Source organism: Notolepis coatsorum (genome assembly GCF_963971535.1).
Source record: "Notolepis coatsorum genome assembly, contig: SCAFFOLD_713, whole genome shotgun sequence".
Taxonomy (NCBI): Eukaryota; Metazoa; Chordata; class Actinopteri; order Aulopiformes; family Paralepididae; genus Notolepis; species Notolepis coatsorum.
Genome location: NW_028170588.1, coordinates 38,734 through 55,287, shown reverse-complemented (window position 1 = coordinate 55,287; position 16,554 = coordinate 38,734). Strand labels below are relative to the sequence as shown.

The window sequence follows — 16,554 nt, the reverse complement described above, 5'->3', positions numbered from 1 at the left end:
GGGGTTGGAGTTGGGGGGTGAAAAATATTTGAAAAACCCCACCTGGCCAATCCCCAGGTGGCTCCACCTTTCCAAAGATAACCTTGGCTATATGAGCTGTGGGAATTCCAGAGCACGCTCACTGAAAACACTTTTTCCCCCCACTACTGAGAAAAGCGAGGACACCTTGTCACCCAGACTATACCAGAAGAGGATTACCCCCAACCCCCAAGATGCCTGCGGCTGGATTGGAGATACTCGGGGTGGCGCTCGCTGTGTTTGGATGGATTTCCGCCATTGTGTCGTGCGCTCTGCCCATGTGGAGGGTGTCCGCGTTCATCGGGGTAAACATTGTGACAGCGCAGACCATCTGGGAGGGCATCTGGATGAGCTGCGTGGTCCAGAGCACCGGGCAGATGCAGTGCAAGGTCTACGACTCCATGCTGGCCCTGACGGCCGACCTGCAGGCGGCGCGCGCCCTCACCGTCATCTCCATCGTGGTGGGCATCGTCGGGGTGCTGGTGGCCGTGGTAGGAGCCAAGTGCACCAACTGCGTGGAGGAAGAGGCCTCCAAGGCGCGGGTGATGATCGCCGCCGGGGTGACTTTCCTCGTGGCCTCGATGACCCAGCTGATCCCGGTGTCATGGTCGGCCCACACCATCATCATGGAGTTCTATAGCCCCATCACGCCGGAGGCTCAGAAGAGGGAGATAGGAGCGGCGCTGTACATGGGCTGGGCGTCTGCCGCCTTTCTCCTCATAGGAGGGTGCATTCTCTGCTGCAGCTGCCCCCCGCAGCCAGAAAAGAGGTACGGACCGCCTTCCAGGATGGTGTACTCCCAACCGACCAGGTCGGTAGCCCCCAGTGGCTACGATAAGAGAGACTACGTCTGACCTCGCTAGCACCTGCTCTCTTCTCACGGGTATAACCCAGGGGGAAAGAGAGGACTGCGCAGAGAGAAAGAGAGAGAGGGGAAGGGGGGCACGTTTATATTCTGCATGAACTGTATTTAAGTTTTGAGATGGAGAAAATTACTTTTTGATACACAAGGCGGAAAAAGTATGAAGATAATGTATAAAAGAAATATTTTGGACACAAACTAAAGCAAACTGGACTACAGCTATTAAATCCACTAAAGTATAACTTTGAAGTTGTTGTATAACTTTGAAGCACTGAGGCTATTGACATACATGGGATGTTCTGTTTCTGTAACAAAATAACTGTACATGTTGTCATCTAAACACAGCAACAGCTGTGTTGTAACGTTTCTTTTTTTTCCTTTACTGTATCGACTGAATGACTAAATAGATTCAAATGATGCATTTTGTACTAAAACCATCCACTTTGATAGAGATAGTTGACATATAGACCTCTTTGTTTGTAAGGGAATGTTTTAAAGTGGAACAATGAATGTTACATGTTGTTCAACCGCTGAGGGCAGGCGTTATAGAACAGCCATGTATTTAATCAGGCCAACGTGTCAACATGCCTTTCAGTAGATCTCTGGTAAACGTTACCTTCACAATGTCAAAAACCAAAAGAATATCTTTTTGATGTGTGTTTGTGTGATATACTCTCATAATAAAAATGATGCTGTGTTTTGTACTTATTCTGTCTCCCATCATTTAAAGTTCACCTGAAGGGCAACTCACAAAAATCCTTCAGATCAGTAAACCACCTGTGTGTCATACAAGTATTCCCCAAGGAATGGTAATCATTAACCCTTTCACTGCCACACGACAGAAGGTTAAACCTTTACTATCACAAGGATGCGGAGCTAATGATGCTAATGATGGAGCATCGCCGTCGGTTGTGTGATAGTAAAGGGCTAACCTGTATTGTCACAGTGAAAGGGTTAACTGGCTGTCGTGTGGTAGTGAAAGGGTTAATAATCATTAATATTAAACTGTGCAGGAATAGGAGCGACACACTCTGAAAGATAAGACACTTGGCCTCTATATATATATATATATATATATAAAAAAAAAAAAAAAAAAACAGCTCTCATAACAGACTGATCCCGTGAGCCTTGGATCCCCCCCCCCCCCCCCCCCCCAAGCCCACTAGTAAGCTGATGACTTTTTGGGGTCTCTTTCATTGGGTCTCTATATCTGTCTACCTGGCTGTCTCCCATATGTCTGCTGGCTCTCTCATAACGAGTACCTTTGGCTTTTGTCAGTTCCCCAAACATTCAACCATCCCGATACCCCCCCTCCTGTCAACCCCCCCACCCCAAAACAATGGCTTTGCTGTTTGATGCTGGAAGGTGGAGCCAGCTCGCTTGTCAACGCCAGGGTCACGGAATGTTGGAGGGAAAGCCTTATTATCCCGGGTTCTGGGGCATATCTAGGGAGACCGTCCCGGTCCTGAAGAATTCCAAGGGCATTCTATGGTGACAGAAAGACAGATAGACAGATGGACAGAATTGTTGGAACATAAAGAGGTGTAGGTGGAGGTGCTTGTTACATTTGGTGCACATTACAGACATTCTTCTTTTATGAGACATTAAAAGAAAATGCTCCTTTGAGTTTGGGTGGGGGTCTAATGTAGTCCTGGGGGAGGTGATTTACAAGGTACTATATAACCAAGACAAGGCTGGAGTTTATCAAGCACCCCTTATTCAAATGAATCACCAAAAGAACTGTCAAGCAGTCAGGGCACAGTTCCTTTACTTAAGGCGAGACACTGCAGGTGAATAGGCAAATATACTTTTTTTGTTGATTTTGAGATTTTGTTATATTTTGCTTCCTAAACATGTCTTCTATGAAACTAATGACAATAAAACGTCATTAACACACATATAGTTGTTTATTTTACTTCATTTTGCCTTATTGCACCATAAATGTGCACATTTAATGGGGAAGTGCCTCATTTGCATATATAAACATACTTTTCAGAAAACTTGCAATATATTTTTTCTTAGTTTATATGTACATAACAAACTGGGAAAGTTTCATAGTGATATCTATTTAAATATGTTTTGCCTATTAGGGGGTACTACACTGTACGTAGCCTGTGTGTAGTTCTGTTCAGTTCAATAACATCATTATTATTATTATTATTATTATTATTATTATTATTATTATTATTATTATTATTATTATTATTATTATTATTATTATTATTATTATTATTATTATTATTATTATTATTATTATTATTATTATTATTATTATTATTATTATTATTATTATTATTATTATTATTATTATTATTATTATTATTATTATTCAGTTATCAGGCATGTGTTTAGGTTGTCTATTACTAATGGTTTGATTAGATATTGTGTTTGTAAATATCTGTTTAAAAAAAAAAGTATGGCATTTTACAATACAGAACTTTGAAGGCGTTTTCCCAAAAATGAGTTTTAAGAGTTTTTCCTCATACTCTGAGCCATAAATCTCCACTTCAGTAGCACTCACATACACCAAACCTTCCAGTTCTATTCATATCTATGTTCTGAAGGTATTTACAGAAGGGTTTGTTGATATCGCATTCATACCCTGATTTATATCACATTTTATTCCTAAAAACATGGCGAAATATGGAATTTTACCATAAAAATGGACTGAATGGAGTATTTTCTGATTTATGGAGTGATAAAAAGAGATATCCAAAATCCCCTCTGTAATAACCTTTGGCTCTAATATGTCAACAAAATAAAACTATAATTTTGAAAATGGCTTTATCCAATGTTCAGATTTCTGTCCTGGAATTATATGCAAATTAGTGCATATTTAAGTAGATAATGCCTCATTTGCATATTTAAACATACAATTTCAGAAAACTTGTAATACAAAAAAGTCTTGTCTTAATATAAGTAATCAACTGGGGAATTTTCATTGTGATATCTATTAGTTAATTTTTTTACCCTATTCACCTGTAGTGTCTCCCCTTAAAGCAGCACTTTTACGCTTTTCAACCTCAATACTGTTGTTCTGTCATGAGGAGAAGGACGTGTGATAATGGGACACCAACATGTTCAGTGTCTCGAGAGCTCAGCCACATCGGCAGCCCCAAGAAATCCCTCCTGGTGATGTCACAGAGAGGAGAGCAGACTTTTAGCGAACTGCAGATAATATTTCCTCAACTTTCTTCAACTGTAGTAGAGGCCCAACTCAAGGAGTTTCTCAGGTAAATGCTCTCGATAGAACACATTAATTTATTTTGACACTAATTGAGAGTAAATAAGTTTGATTATGGCCACCAGTGATGTCATCAAGGACATTGAATCTTTATGTTTTGTTAATTACGACTCCATGAAATTACATTTTCCTATAGGGACTGCTACCGTATCATTTCATTTAGCTGTAATTAACACAACACAAGGATTCATTGTCCCCAATGACATCACTGGTGACCATATTCAAACTAATTTACTCTCAATAGCCATCAAAGTAAACTAAATAAAACTGTTTACAGTTTTGGTGAAGTGCCCCTTTAAGCGCAGTACTTGAGTTAAAAATATATTGTATATTGTATAGTAGTGTATATAGGAACCAGTTTCTTAGCATTTCTTTTTTTACCATGCATATCTTGTGTCTTACCTATTTAATTTTTTCTATGCCTATTTTATTATTGTATTTTGCACAATCAATGCGGGCATGACCACCCGCATTTCACTGTATGCCCTGGTATGTATGTGACAAATAAACCTCTTGATTCTTGATTCTTGATTCTATTGTTACTGCTGTCAAGTATTGGTTGAGTTGATGGCAAATGCAAGTAATAATGACTTTCTAGCTTGGATATGGATGCAGCTGAGTGCATTTCACCCGTGGTAACTCATATCATTAATCTCTCCATAGAACAGGGCAAGGTACCTTCTGATTTTAAAAGTGCTAGAGTCATCCTCCTCCATAAGAAGGGAAAAACATCTGAAAAGGGTAACTACAGACCTATTTCAGTTTTAAGTGTTCTATCCAAGGTCTTGGAAAAGATTATTCTCAAGCACATTAATGCATTTTTAACAGGTCACAATATTTTATTCGAACTTCAGTCAAGTTTTAGACGATCCCACTCTACGGAAACATGCCTCCTCTATTTAACGGACCGCATCAGAAAAGAGGTTGACACAGGCCACTTTTGTTGTGGAATGGTCTTGCTCGACCTCCAAAAGGCCTTTGATACGGTCGACCATGGCATCCTGCTAATGAAATGAAAGGCCATAGGCTTCAGCAGGTTGTCAATTGAATGGGTAAACTCCTACCTTTCGGGAAGGACCCAAATGGTCGATTTAAATGGTACCTTTTCCTCCCCCAAGAATGTTAGCTGTGGGGTGCCTCAAGGGAGTGTGCTAGGGCCACTATTTCTTTTATTATATATTAATGACATGAAATCTGCCTGTATGTCTGACCTGTTTTTATACGCCGATGATTCTGCCATTCTTGTGTCTTACAAAGACCTAGGAGAGGTAGAGAATACCTTAAGTAAGGAGCTTCAGAGTGTGGGAACATGGCTGGCCGTGTTTTTACCTTGGTAAAACTGAGGCCATACTTTTTGGTAAAAGTAAAGTAAAGCTGCAAAGGTCCCCATCCAGGCAGGAGAGTCGGTCATTGCTGGTAATGATTCGGTAATATATTTAGGATGCACCTTGGACGAATGTCTCACAGGGGAGGCTATGGCCTTGAAAGCCCTGGCTAGGATAAGCCAAAGGACCAAATTCCTAGCACGTAAGTCGGAGATGTTGGATAGAAAAACACTTAGGATGTTGTCAGGTGCCCTGATACAGAGTCATTTTGACTACGCTGCCTCCTTCTGGTACAGTAGTGCACCCCAGAAAATTTAAAATGTATTTCAGACTGCCCAAAACAAATTGATTAGAGTAGTGTAAAAGCTTCCTACCCGCACTCACCTGGATGTAGCCATATTTAATCAACTTAACTGGCTCCCAGTGGAAAAACGGGTTATTCAAATCAAGTTGGGCCTTACCCATAAAATTATGTATAATAGGGTCCCCTCATATCTCTTAAATTATTTTATGTGCTTTATGGACACCCACTCCTATGCAACGAGGGGCAGTTTAACTGGTATCAAACGGTGCATTTTCAGTAGCTCATTGGGGGAAAATACCTTTCGGTACTCTGCAGCCTATGAGTGGAACAAACTGCCAGTGTCCATAAAAACAATTGTCTCAGAAAGAATTTTTAAAAAAGATATGAAGAAATGGCTTAGTCACGTAGGATGATGATATATGGGGGTGTGCTGTATACTTTGTGTTTTGTTTGTCTTATTGCATTTATTTTGTATTGTATTTATATGTCTTATTTGTGCATGGTGGATACTAGTCATCTTGTCCATTGTCCATTGTGAGGACCACAATGGAAATAAACCGTAAGGTTTTATTGTGTTTTAATCCTCAACGATTTTATATTATATGTGATGGCTGTACATGTGTGTACCGGTATTGTATGTAAATTTGATTGTCAAATAAATTCAATCAATCAATCAATATGGCCAAATGGAGCTGGTATGTGTTAGCATTAAAGGTGTAATCTGCAAACCACATATAAACAAACTAGGGATGTCCGATATTATCGGCCGACCGATATTATCGGCCGATATCGGCAGTAAAATGTGATATCGGAAAATATCGGTATCGGTTTAAAAAAAGAAAAAAACAATAACAATATTTGTTATATATATATCCAGTGAAATTATTAGTTACCTGAAATTATTCCGTTTTTTGGGGTGGGAAACCCTGCATATATCGGTATCGGTTGATATCGGTATCGGAAATTAAGAGTTGGACAATATCGGAATATCGATATCGGTAAAAAAGCCAATATCGAGCATCCCTAAAACAAACCCAATCCATTTTCTTTCATTCTCAAATTGATTGTGTGAGTTCTTCTGATCTAAGGATAGACTGCATGTTGCAACAAACTCTGAGTTTTTTCCCCCAATGAACTTTGTTGCTGCTTTTTCTGCTTTCATAATGTTTAAATATCTGCAAAATATTATTTCGATTTATGATGAAAAAATCATCTATAAGTCAAACCCTTCAAGAAGCAACGATATGTGCATATAGACAAAATGTATACAGTAAGATAAAGTACAGATCGGCCTTTCATTTAGTAATGTGCTCTTTTACATACTGTATAAGAGACACCATTATCTGTTGCTAACCCTTTGAAAAACATAGGCTTATATACTGAAATACTAATAATACCTTTCAGAATGGCTACATTGCCTACACAACAACACTTATACAGTACATGTATACAGGGCCGCCTCAGGGGGTGTGCGAGCAGTGCGGTCGCACAGGGCCTCGCGGGAAGGGAGGCCTCGCACAAAAAAATAAAAATAAAAATAAAATATTTTGTATTTATTATTTTTAAATTATTTTTTTTTTTTTTTTTTTTTTGCGAGGCCCCCCTTCCCGCGAGGCCCTTTTTCATCACAGACCTAAAATCTGTGAACCGACTCATTGGCAGACGTGAGCGATTCGACTCACGCTCACGGCAATGAATCGGCTCTTATGAACGAGTCGCTCATGACCGACCCATCACTAGCGTCTGACTATTTCGCGCGTGCAGCATTGGAGCCTAGGTTATGCCAGCCAAGATGAAGAGGACATCATTCGGCAGATGGACTGAAGATGAAAGTTGTTGCATGTTAGACAGTTCAGTCAGGTTAGCCATCCCGGCTAAAGACAGGGACAGCTAGTTAGCTTTAGCTACGTTATAATATTAAGTGTGGTTCAGTCGGGATATAGCCATGATGATGTCGGCTAGTAGCTAGCTTAGCTAAAGGCTAACTAGCGTTAGCTAACCTAGAGACAGCGCGTGCAGCATTGTTATGCCAAGATGAAGAGGATGGTCGTTCGGCAGATGAACTTCGTCAACTCCACGCGGTTGTCTCCATCCTCTTGGACGTTTGGTGAGTTTTTAATGCACTCTGTTCTATTCCCGCCGTGGATATCTCTCTCTCTCTCTCTCTGGAGCCAAACTGGCCGACTAGCTGTTGTAGTACTAGTAGTTAACGGTGTGTGGCCTGGTGTCAGCACCTGTATTGCTTTTCTCATGTTGTACAGTTTTTCAGTGGTAGCCGCATAGCTTGCTTCTGCGTTAGCTAATGGTTAGCGATAGCCGGGTTGAGCTAACTGTTAGCCAGTTAGCTGTTTAGCTACGACGTTAGCTGCCGGCTGCGCTCGGCTGGGAACGTTAGTTTGATGCTATCAGTTAGCCTAGAGTTAGCTGTTAGCTTGTGCTACGACCATTGACATTAGCCGTGAGAATAGCAGGGGGTTCTGGCACTCTGACTACGACATCATCTTTGACAGAAGATGTAGTCGGGCCTGCACCATGACAAGGCGCCGGCCATAGCTTCTTTTTGTCCCGCCAGCGAGACGCCTTTCGTCAACGTGGAGACCTGTGTTGCGGCCTTTCGCCCTGCGTTCCTCGTGCAGGTAAGATGTCATGACATTACCCCACTCTTCCTTCCTTCCCCTCCCGAATGATTTGTTAATAACGATGTTTTTTTCCAGGCAAAACACATGTTACTTCACAACATTTGGAGATACGACATGTGCTGTGTGTGAATTGTCTTGGTCGTTTGTGTAGCTTGGGTAGTGTTGGGCCGTTGGCCAAAGCTGTGTGTGGCCTGGTGTCAGTACCTGGCTAGCCTATTTAGCTGAATGCTGTTTAGCTGTTTTCTCTGGTATAGACCCTCTTCACTTTGGATTTAAGTGTTGATCTTTGTCCTTTTGGATCTATGTATATTCATGTTGCCTTTGTGAAGTTATCTTTTCCTTCTGTTTTGTTCTTCCATTAAAAGTTGAATATCCTTTTAGGGGCTCATCTTTGCTTATCTCTCTCATACATGCTCTCTCTCTAACACACACACACACGACAAACACACATGCTCTCTCTCTCTCTTTCTAACACACACAGTCTGCCTATGGCTGCCTTTCTCGATGGCTAGGCTGTGCTCGCTTAGTCTGTACCTAGTCAAGGATCTTCAGTCACAGTGCTCAGGTATTCTGCCACTGTGTACTCTCTGTTTAGGGCCAAATAGCATTTCAATTTCTTTCCAATGTGTCTCTCTCTCTCTCTCTCTCTCTCTCTCTGTACACTGTATATTGACTGTAGAACGGGAGCTCTCTCTCGCTCTCTCTCTTGCTATATGTTGACTGTATCATGCCCAGCCTCGGGCAGCGCTATTATTTAAGAATATGTTGACTGTATGAAAAAGAAAAAAAAAATTATTATTATTTTTACCTTTTGGGGGGGGGGGGGGGGGGGGGGGGGGGGGCTCGCGTTTAAATCTGGCACAGGGCCTCGCATTTCTCCCAGGCGGCCCTGCATGTATACTAGAATACTAATAATACCTTTCAGAATGGCTACATTGCCTACAACAACACTTATATACATGTATATAGAAAAGGGGTGGGCAATTAATTTTCCCGGGGGGCCGAATGAGCAACTGAAAATATGTTGGAGGGCCGGGCCAAAATTCCAAACTCAATTATGCATAATATACATTTTATTTCTATATAAAAAGCAGTAAATGGCATTGTTTTGACCCCTGGTAAGAGTGTATGTTATTATTTGGCAATTAAAAGGTGAGGTTAGCTTTCAAAAATATCATTTATTCAAATAGAATTTATTTCCAAAATGATAAACAAAATGTGAAACATTAATAACAAAGGGCATGTATGAAAAAGTGCTATACAAATAAAGTTATTATTTTGAGTTTCATATACTATTGAAACAAGGATTTTCTTAGCTTTCTAAAGACATCACATCATCTTATAGCCAAAATAAACAAGACATGTCACTGAACTGTGTAAAGAAAAGTGTCCCAGTAGCCTTTTTTACTTTACATGCCTATATTAAACATTTAATGTTTTCAGAACTGTGCAAAAAAAAGAAAAAAAAAAGATCAAGTGTCCCATTTCACTTGTTATATTTCCACATTTTAGTGTTCTTCAGCTCTTTTTTTTTCATTCAGTAAACGTCATGACTGAGAATGTCTGTTCACATATAGGTGGATCCAACATTTTCTGAGCATGTCTCCTCATGTTTGGAAAGTTCTCCTCCTTGAGAGCAGAGTAGAACTCTAGCAGTGATGCTGACTTAAAGTGCTCTTTCAGTAGTGAATCACAGGGGCGGAGCTAGGGGGTGGCTACCTGGGCTCAAGCCCCGGATGTATTCTGAAAAGCCCCGAATCTATTTAAAAAAAAAAAAAAAAAAAAAATCTTTTTTTTTTTGTTTGTTTACAATTCATCATTGTTACATGAAAATATGTTTGCACCAGATTTAGCAGAAGCTAATTTCCATCTGTGGTCTATCCAGCTGCTAACTGTATTTGAGTGAGTTAAGTCTTGGTGTTATGGTAGACTCAGACCTAAGCTTTAAATCACAATCAACAAGTTGACAAAAACTTAATTCTTCCACCTTAGAAACATAGCTAAAGTACGGCCATTTATAAATCAAAAGGACGCTGAAAACCAGATCCATGCCTTTATCTCAAGCCAACTCGACTACTGTAATGCACTCCTTACCGGCCTCCCGATTAAATACGATGATAACTATTTTATTGCAATGCACTATTGCATTATTTTATTCTATTTTACTAACTATTTTATTGCACTGCACTATTTTACTTTGTATCAGTGAATCATAGACGCCTGGCCATAAGAGCATTCGGAGATTCTCTGCTCTCCCACTATTGAACTTGGGGGAGCAAAGGTATAATCTTGCTCCACCACTTTTTGATTATATGAAAAATATGATATATCCCCCCCCAATATATAAATCTAACTGAGTTAACTGAGTTTTATAGTGAAAAGAGCAGCTTTATTGGTCAAGATTGAAGGCTCTATATTGCAGGAAATTGCACGTACAGGTTCATTAAATTCAAAAAAAATCTGTCGTGGAGGGGGTCGTGCCTGAGCCCCTCCAAACCACCCCTTTCCTGCCCAAAAAAAAAAAAAAAAAAAAAAAAATGGGGGCCCATCTGGGCTAAGCCCCGGATCTCCTACAATCCTAAATCCGCCCCTGAATCAGACTGCAGGTAAATGAGTTCAAGCTGAACATCAGTGGGTGCACTATCAACACTGCAGGTAAAGGGAGATGAAACCAGCTGCATTTCATCCTCAACCTTTTTGAAATCTTGAAAACGCCTTGAAAATTCATCATGCAGTGCTCCCAACATGGATGAGTACCTGTGCCGGTGATCAGCTGATGGTTTGACTTCTTTCAGGGTTTTCATGTGTTTGAGATTGTTGCTGCCTAGTTGCCTTGAAATGTATTGCAACTTTGTCATGAGGGCTTTCACATGGCTATGCATTTCATGAGCAAAAATGCCCTTGCCCTGCAGTTGTGTGTTCAGTAGGGATGGGTACCGTTCACATTTGAACCGATATGGTACCGGTACCTGTGAATCGATACCGGTACCCAACGGTACCCTTTTTCTGTACTTTAGTCTCCAAAAATTGTATCTACCTACCTCAGTTGTGAAAAAAGAAATCCAAACTTCAAATAACCACACTTTCGACCGTTTTCGGTTTGCCCCGACTGCTTTGTTGTTGAATCAAGTCAAATCCTAGGTAAGCGTATATTGTGCGTGTGAACGTTGACATGAAAAAAGAAAAGAAAAAAAGAAAAAGAAATAAAATATTAAAAAGAATTTTTTTTTTTTATTATTATAATTTTTTTTTATTATCATGTAATCTTTCGCGGGCCGGTCAGAATCATCCCGCGGGCCGTACAATGCCCAGGTCTGATATAGAATATCAATAACACCTCTCAGAATGGCTACATTGCCTACAACAACACTTACGTATATATACTTATATACTAGAATACTAATAACACCTCTCGGAATGGCTACATTGCCTACAACAACACTTATTATACACATATACTAGAATACTAATAACACATCTCAGAATGGTTACATTGCCTACAACAACACTTATTATACACATATACTAGAATACTAATAACACCTCTCAGAATGGCTACATTGCCTACAACAACACTTATTATACACTTATATACTAGAATACTAATAACACCTCTCAGAATGGCTACATTGCCTACAACAACAATTATATACCTATTCAACTGTAAAAGGTTTCCTTTGTAGCTGGGGCCTATTGTGAAGCCGGCCATGTAAACCGATAGCAGAGAGCCTGCCGGCCCTGAGAGAGCTCTCTCTGCTCCTTCCTCCCCTCTGGTGATGTCAGCTCCTCTGCCGGCTCCTCCCCTGCACCTGATCTTGCCTTATAAAGGATACTTGTGAGACGGAGGCACCAGATCATCACATACTCACGGAATGCGAAGGGGCCAAAATTAATTGATTGCTTGTTGGATCTCCAGTTGAGTATTTCCCCCACTGGTCTTCTGTGTGAACCTCTCTTTCACAGGTGTGAAGGACACTCAGCAGCAACAAAAGAAGAAGAAGAAGAAGAAGAAGAAGAAGAAGAAGAAGAAGAAGAAGAAGAAGAAGAAGAAGAAGAAGAAGAAGAAGAAGAAGAAGAAGAAGAAGAAGAAGAAGAAGAAGAAGAAGAAGAAGAAGAAGAAGAAGAAGAAGAAGAAGAAGAAGAAGAAGAAGAAGAAGAAGAAGAAGAGGCATCAACATGTCCATAGGGTTGGAGTTGATAGGGATCTCGCTATGCATCCTGGGATGGATCATAGCCATCTTGGCCTGCGCCCTGCCCATGTGGAGGGTGACGGCCTTCATCGGCAGCAACATCGTCACGGCGCAGATCATCTGGGAGGGCCTGTGGATGACCTGTGTGGTGCAGAGCACGGGCCAGATGCAGTGCAAGGTCTACGACTCCATGCTGGCCCTGTCCCAGGACCTCCAGGCCGCCCGCGCCCTCACCGTCATCTCCATCCTGCTGGCCATCCTGGCCGTGCTTATCGCCATCGCCGGGGCCAAGTGCACCAACTGCATCGAGGACGAGGCGTCCAAGTCCAAGGTGATGATCGTCTCGGGGGTGTTCTTCATCGTGGCGGGGGTGATGCAGCTCATCCCCGTCTCCTGGTCGGCCAACACCATCATCAGGGACTTCTACAACCCGCTGCTGACTGACGCCCAGAGGAGGGAGCTGGGGGCAGCGCTCTACATCGGCTGGGCGGCCGCCGGTCTCCTGATCCTGGGAGGTGGGCTCCTCTGCTGCTCCTGTCCGCCGCATGAGAAGAGGTACAACCCCTCGCGGATGGCCTACTCCGCCCCGCGCTCCGCGGGAGGCCCAGGGTTTGAGAGGAAAGACTATGTATGAAGAAACTTTGTTTTTATCCCAAAAACTGCTTTCCACGCCTGACTGTGTGGAAGAAAGGGCTCCGATGAAACTGTGGTCCAAGTGGACTCCGCAATGAAGGATGTATTTGATTTAGGCTTTTAGTGTTTCACGTCTCTACGCTAATAGCCTCTGTGCTTTTCAGCGGCTGAAATAGCAGCAAAAGGTCATTTGACTAGAACAATGTCCCTTTGTTACCTGCTTTGTTTCAGAAAAGCAATGAATTGGTTGATGTGTTCCTTTTTTTTACGCAATTGTATAAAATGAATTAAGATATTTCACTTGTGAAATTGACAGGCTAAATGTAATGGTGGCATTGTTTTCCAACAATCATTTCTAAACCAATGAATATGTAGCTTTAAATTTTTTTGCCAATGCCCTGACTAGTGTTCATATTATGACCTTGTTAATGAGGCATTTGGCAAACTCCAGAAAATAAAAGGAGAATATAAACAAACATGTAATTATAATCCTACTTCACCAAACAGCCACGTGAAAAAGAAGAGACGAGATAATTTTTGACGGGTAAAAACACAATATATCGATGATGTCACTTAGTGTATTCGGGATGCTATTAATTACCTGTAACGGTCAAGACAGGATGAGAAGTGTATTCAACACAATGTCTGTTAGTTCAGAGAGAGGGAGAGGAAGGGGGGGGGGGGGGGTAGAGAGGGAGAGAGGGGCAGACAGAACAAACTTTGAATGCTTCTCTGTTCAGTGAAGCAGCATAGAGGCACCTGTGTCCAGCCACCACAGTGATTCTTCATATGGCCTGCAGCACCACAGGCATCTCACATGCTTTTAAAATAAAAATTATGTCTTTTTTTAAGTATAATATGGTTGTGTTGTTTTCTTTCATTTTAAATCTAAATCTGGTATTTTCTTTGGTGGGTTGTGAAATCTAAGTTTGAGAGTGACTATGAAATAAGGATTGTTTTGCAGCATGAAAGTCACTATTATTGAAGAGACAGTAACACAAACGTAATGATAAGGAACTAAATGTTGATGTATAGGAACACATATGCATCCAATAGTTGACTTTAAGAATTTGGTGTAAATGGGTAGAAAGTGGAGCAGTTAAAAGTCAAATGGATGGTTCTTAGTGAATTAGTGAAGATGGTGGAAGCCATTCTGGAAGGATTTCAGAATCAGGTGTGAGACTTGAGTAACTGATGGTTCATCAACAGTTTGTGAACACAATGGTTCTTCATTTGTTCTTAGGTACTTCATCGTTATTATAAGTTATCAACAATCTCAAGAGCTTTTTATTCAAAGTAACAATATTTTAACTGCATGAGCAATAAAGATCTGTATTTTCTAATACCCATTAATGAATAGTGTATCGGCACAAATCACCCAGATCAGAACTACTAGGTGAACCGCACCTTTTCACAGCTGCTGTGCGACGCTCTGCTCTGGCCTGGGTGGAAAGGCATGGTAAGAGTAGACTGACATCCAATCCCCGCGGGCCCTGTTACCACGAGCAGCACCTTCACCACCACACGCGCTACACAATTAGCCACGAGGAGCATCTCACCGGCACGAGGTGAGAAACGGTGACAGAGAGAGGAACAGAGGGCGAGAGGGAAAAGATTATATCATTATTGAGGAATGTGTTTTTCTTTTCTTTTTTGTTGCTTACAACGCTGGTCCAGGTTGTGTAGATCAGAAATATTAGATTTATACCATGAATCAGAATTACATTTTCTAGTTCTTAATTTTTTTTTTTAAATGAAAGCGTTAATATTGTATAAAGCAACAAAGTTGTCAAATGTCCAATTAGACATTAGGCCTAAGCACATACAGTATGACACATATAATACGGTTTTATCCTGGGGAAATTTTTCTTGTTAAACAGTATAATTGACAGACTAATTGTCTATATTGTAATGTAGGATAACAGTAGGGAGTGTTTAAAATCAATGAAATCAAATAAAAACCCATTGCAATATATGACACATAACTCTTTTGTGTGCAAAATAACTAACAAATGTAAATACTTCTCAATCCACTGAAGGCACCATGGAACCCCCATCAAGGGGCCCAGTCAGAAGCCACTAACAGCCCCTGTGACACCAGGCCTCCAAGCCTCATGTCTGATACACAGGCAGCAGAACCTTACAAAGCAGCCATCTGAAATATTGATGAGCATCTCATAGTAAATATGGGAGAGACCGTATCGCCTTACGAGCCAACGATTACCTCCTCCTCCTGTGTCACTTCCAACTAATGTTATCAAACCTTGACACATTTATGGCCACATTAGCATCTTCCTGTCTGAGTAACTATAGATCTTATCTCAGTTCCTCTCAGATAGGCATTTCCGGTAACAAGAGTGAGGCAAGAACTCATAATAAGACCCGTTTTATTTTAATTTTTCTCTGTTTGCACATTTCACTAAGCACTTTCAATAATTTTTTTTTTTTTATTTAAGCAGTCAACATGTTGTGTTCAGTTGGAGTCACATGACCTACTAAGATAAGATAAGATATTCCTTTATTGATCCCCTTGGGGAAATTCAGGCATATTCAAGTTTCAAGTTTCTTTATTAGTTGTCATACCAAAATACAGTATACTTTTATATGAAATGCTTTTTTCTGTTTTGCTCTTGAGAGTGTGCTAAAAAATAGATAAACTATAAAATAGAAAGTCAAAAGTATGTAAACAAGTGTAAACAAAAGTGTTCAATATACATATATACAATATACAATACAGAGAAGAAAAAAGTAGTAACTGAGTTACAATACAATATACAGTACAATGCAGAAATGGGATGAGGTACAACTTATGGTAAGGTGCAATGAGGTATGAGTTGTAGTGCAAATCTCTTTAGCAATAAATATAAAGTGTCTAAAGTGGGTAAAGTGGGTGCTACAGTGAGTTGTTTATTTTAAGTGAGTGTGTACGTGTGGATGTGTGTGCTTGTATTTGATGGTTTGTTACATAGTGTTATTGTCATTGAGCATATGCATTGAGCATATTGTCTATATCATCACAAATGACTAATGCTCAACTAATTAAAAGCTTTTTGTGACAGTATATAAGTGTTTTAATGAAAGATAAAATTTGAAGTATTTCTGTTCTTCTATTGTGGAGATAAAGTACGGTAATTAGGTATGCTGATGAAAAATAGGCCTACACTTGTTGCATTCCCTTGGATAATTATATCCTTGAATAACTGTGTAATATTGTAAATTCAATATTACGAATTTAACCCAACTGCGGCCGCTGCCGCCAATTTTTTGAGTGAACATGAAAACTCCAACTCCAATAGCGGTGCACATTTATAACCCATAAAGGATGAACCTTCTTGATTT

At 40.5% G+C, this 16,554-nt stretch overlaps 2 protein-coding genes across 2 annotated transcripts; both read left to right on the top strand.

The window, feature by feature from the left end:
• Nucleotides 1–212: 212 nt before the first annotated feature.
• Nucleotides 213–872, top strand: LOC311248488 (claudin-4-like; the record flags this gene model as incomplete). The annotated part of the gene is made up of 1 exon (XM_084339360.1): nt 213–872. The coding sequence occupies one exon, from the start codon at nt 213–215 to the stop codon at nt 870–872; it is 660 nt and encodes a 219-aa protein (XP_084195486.1).
• An 11,696-nt stretch (nt 873–12,568) lies between these two features.
• LOC311248489 (claudin-3-like) lies at nt 12,569–13,543 on the top strand (the record flags this gene model as incomplete). Its single annotated transcript, XM_084339361.1, has 1 exon — nt 12,569–13,543. One exon carries the CDS (start codon nt 12,569–12,571, stop codon nt 13,214–13,216), a length of 648 nt encoding a protein of 215 aa, XP_084195487.1. The 3' UTR covers nt 13,217–13,543.
• Between the last annotated feature and the right edge of the window lie 3,011 nt (nt 13,544–16,554).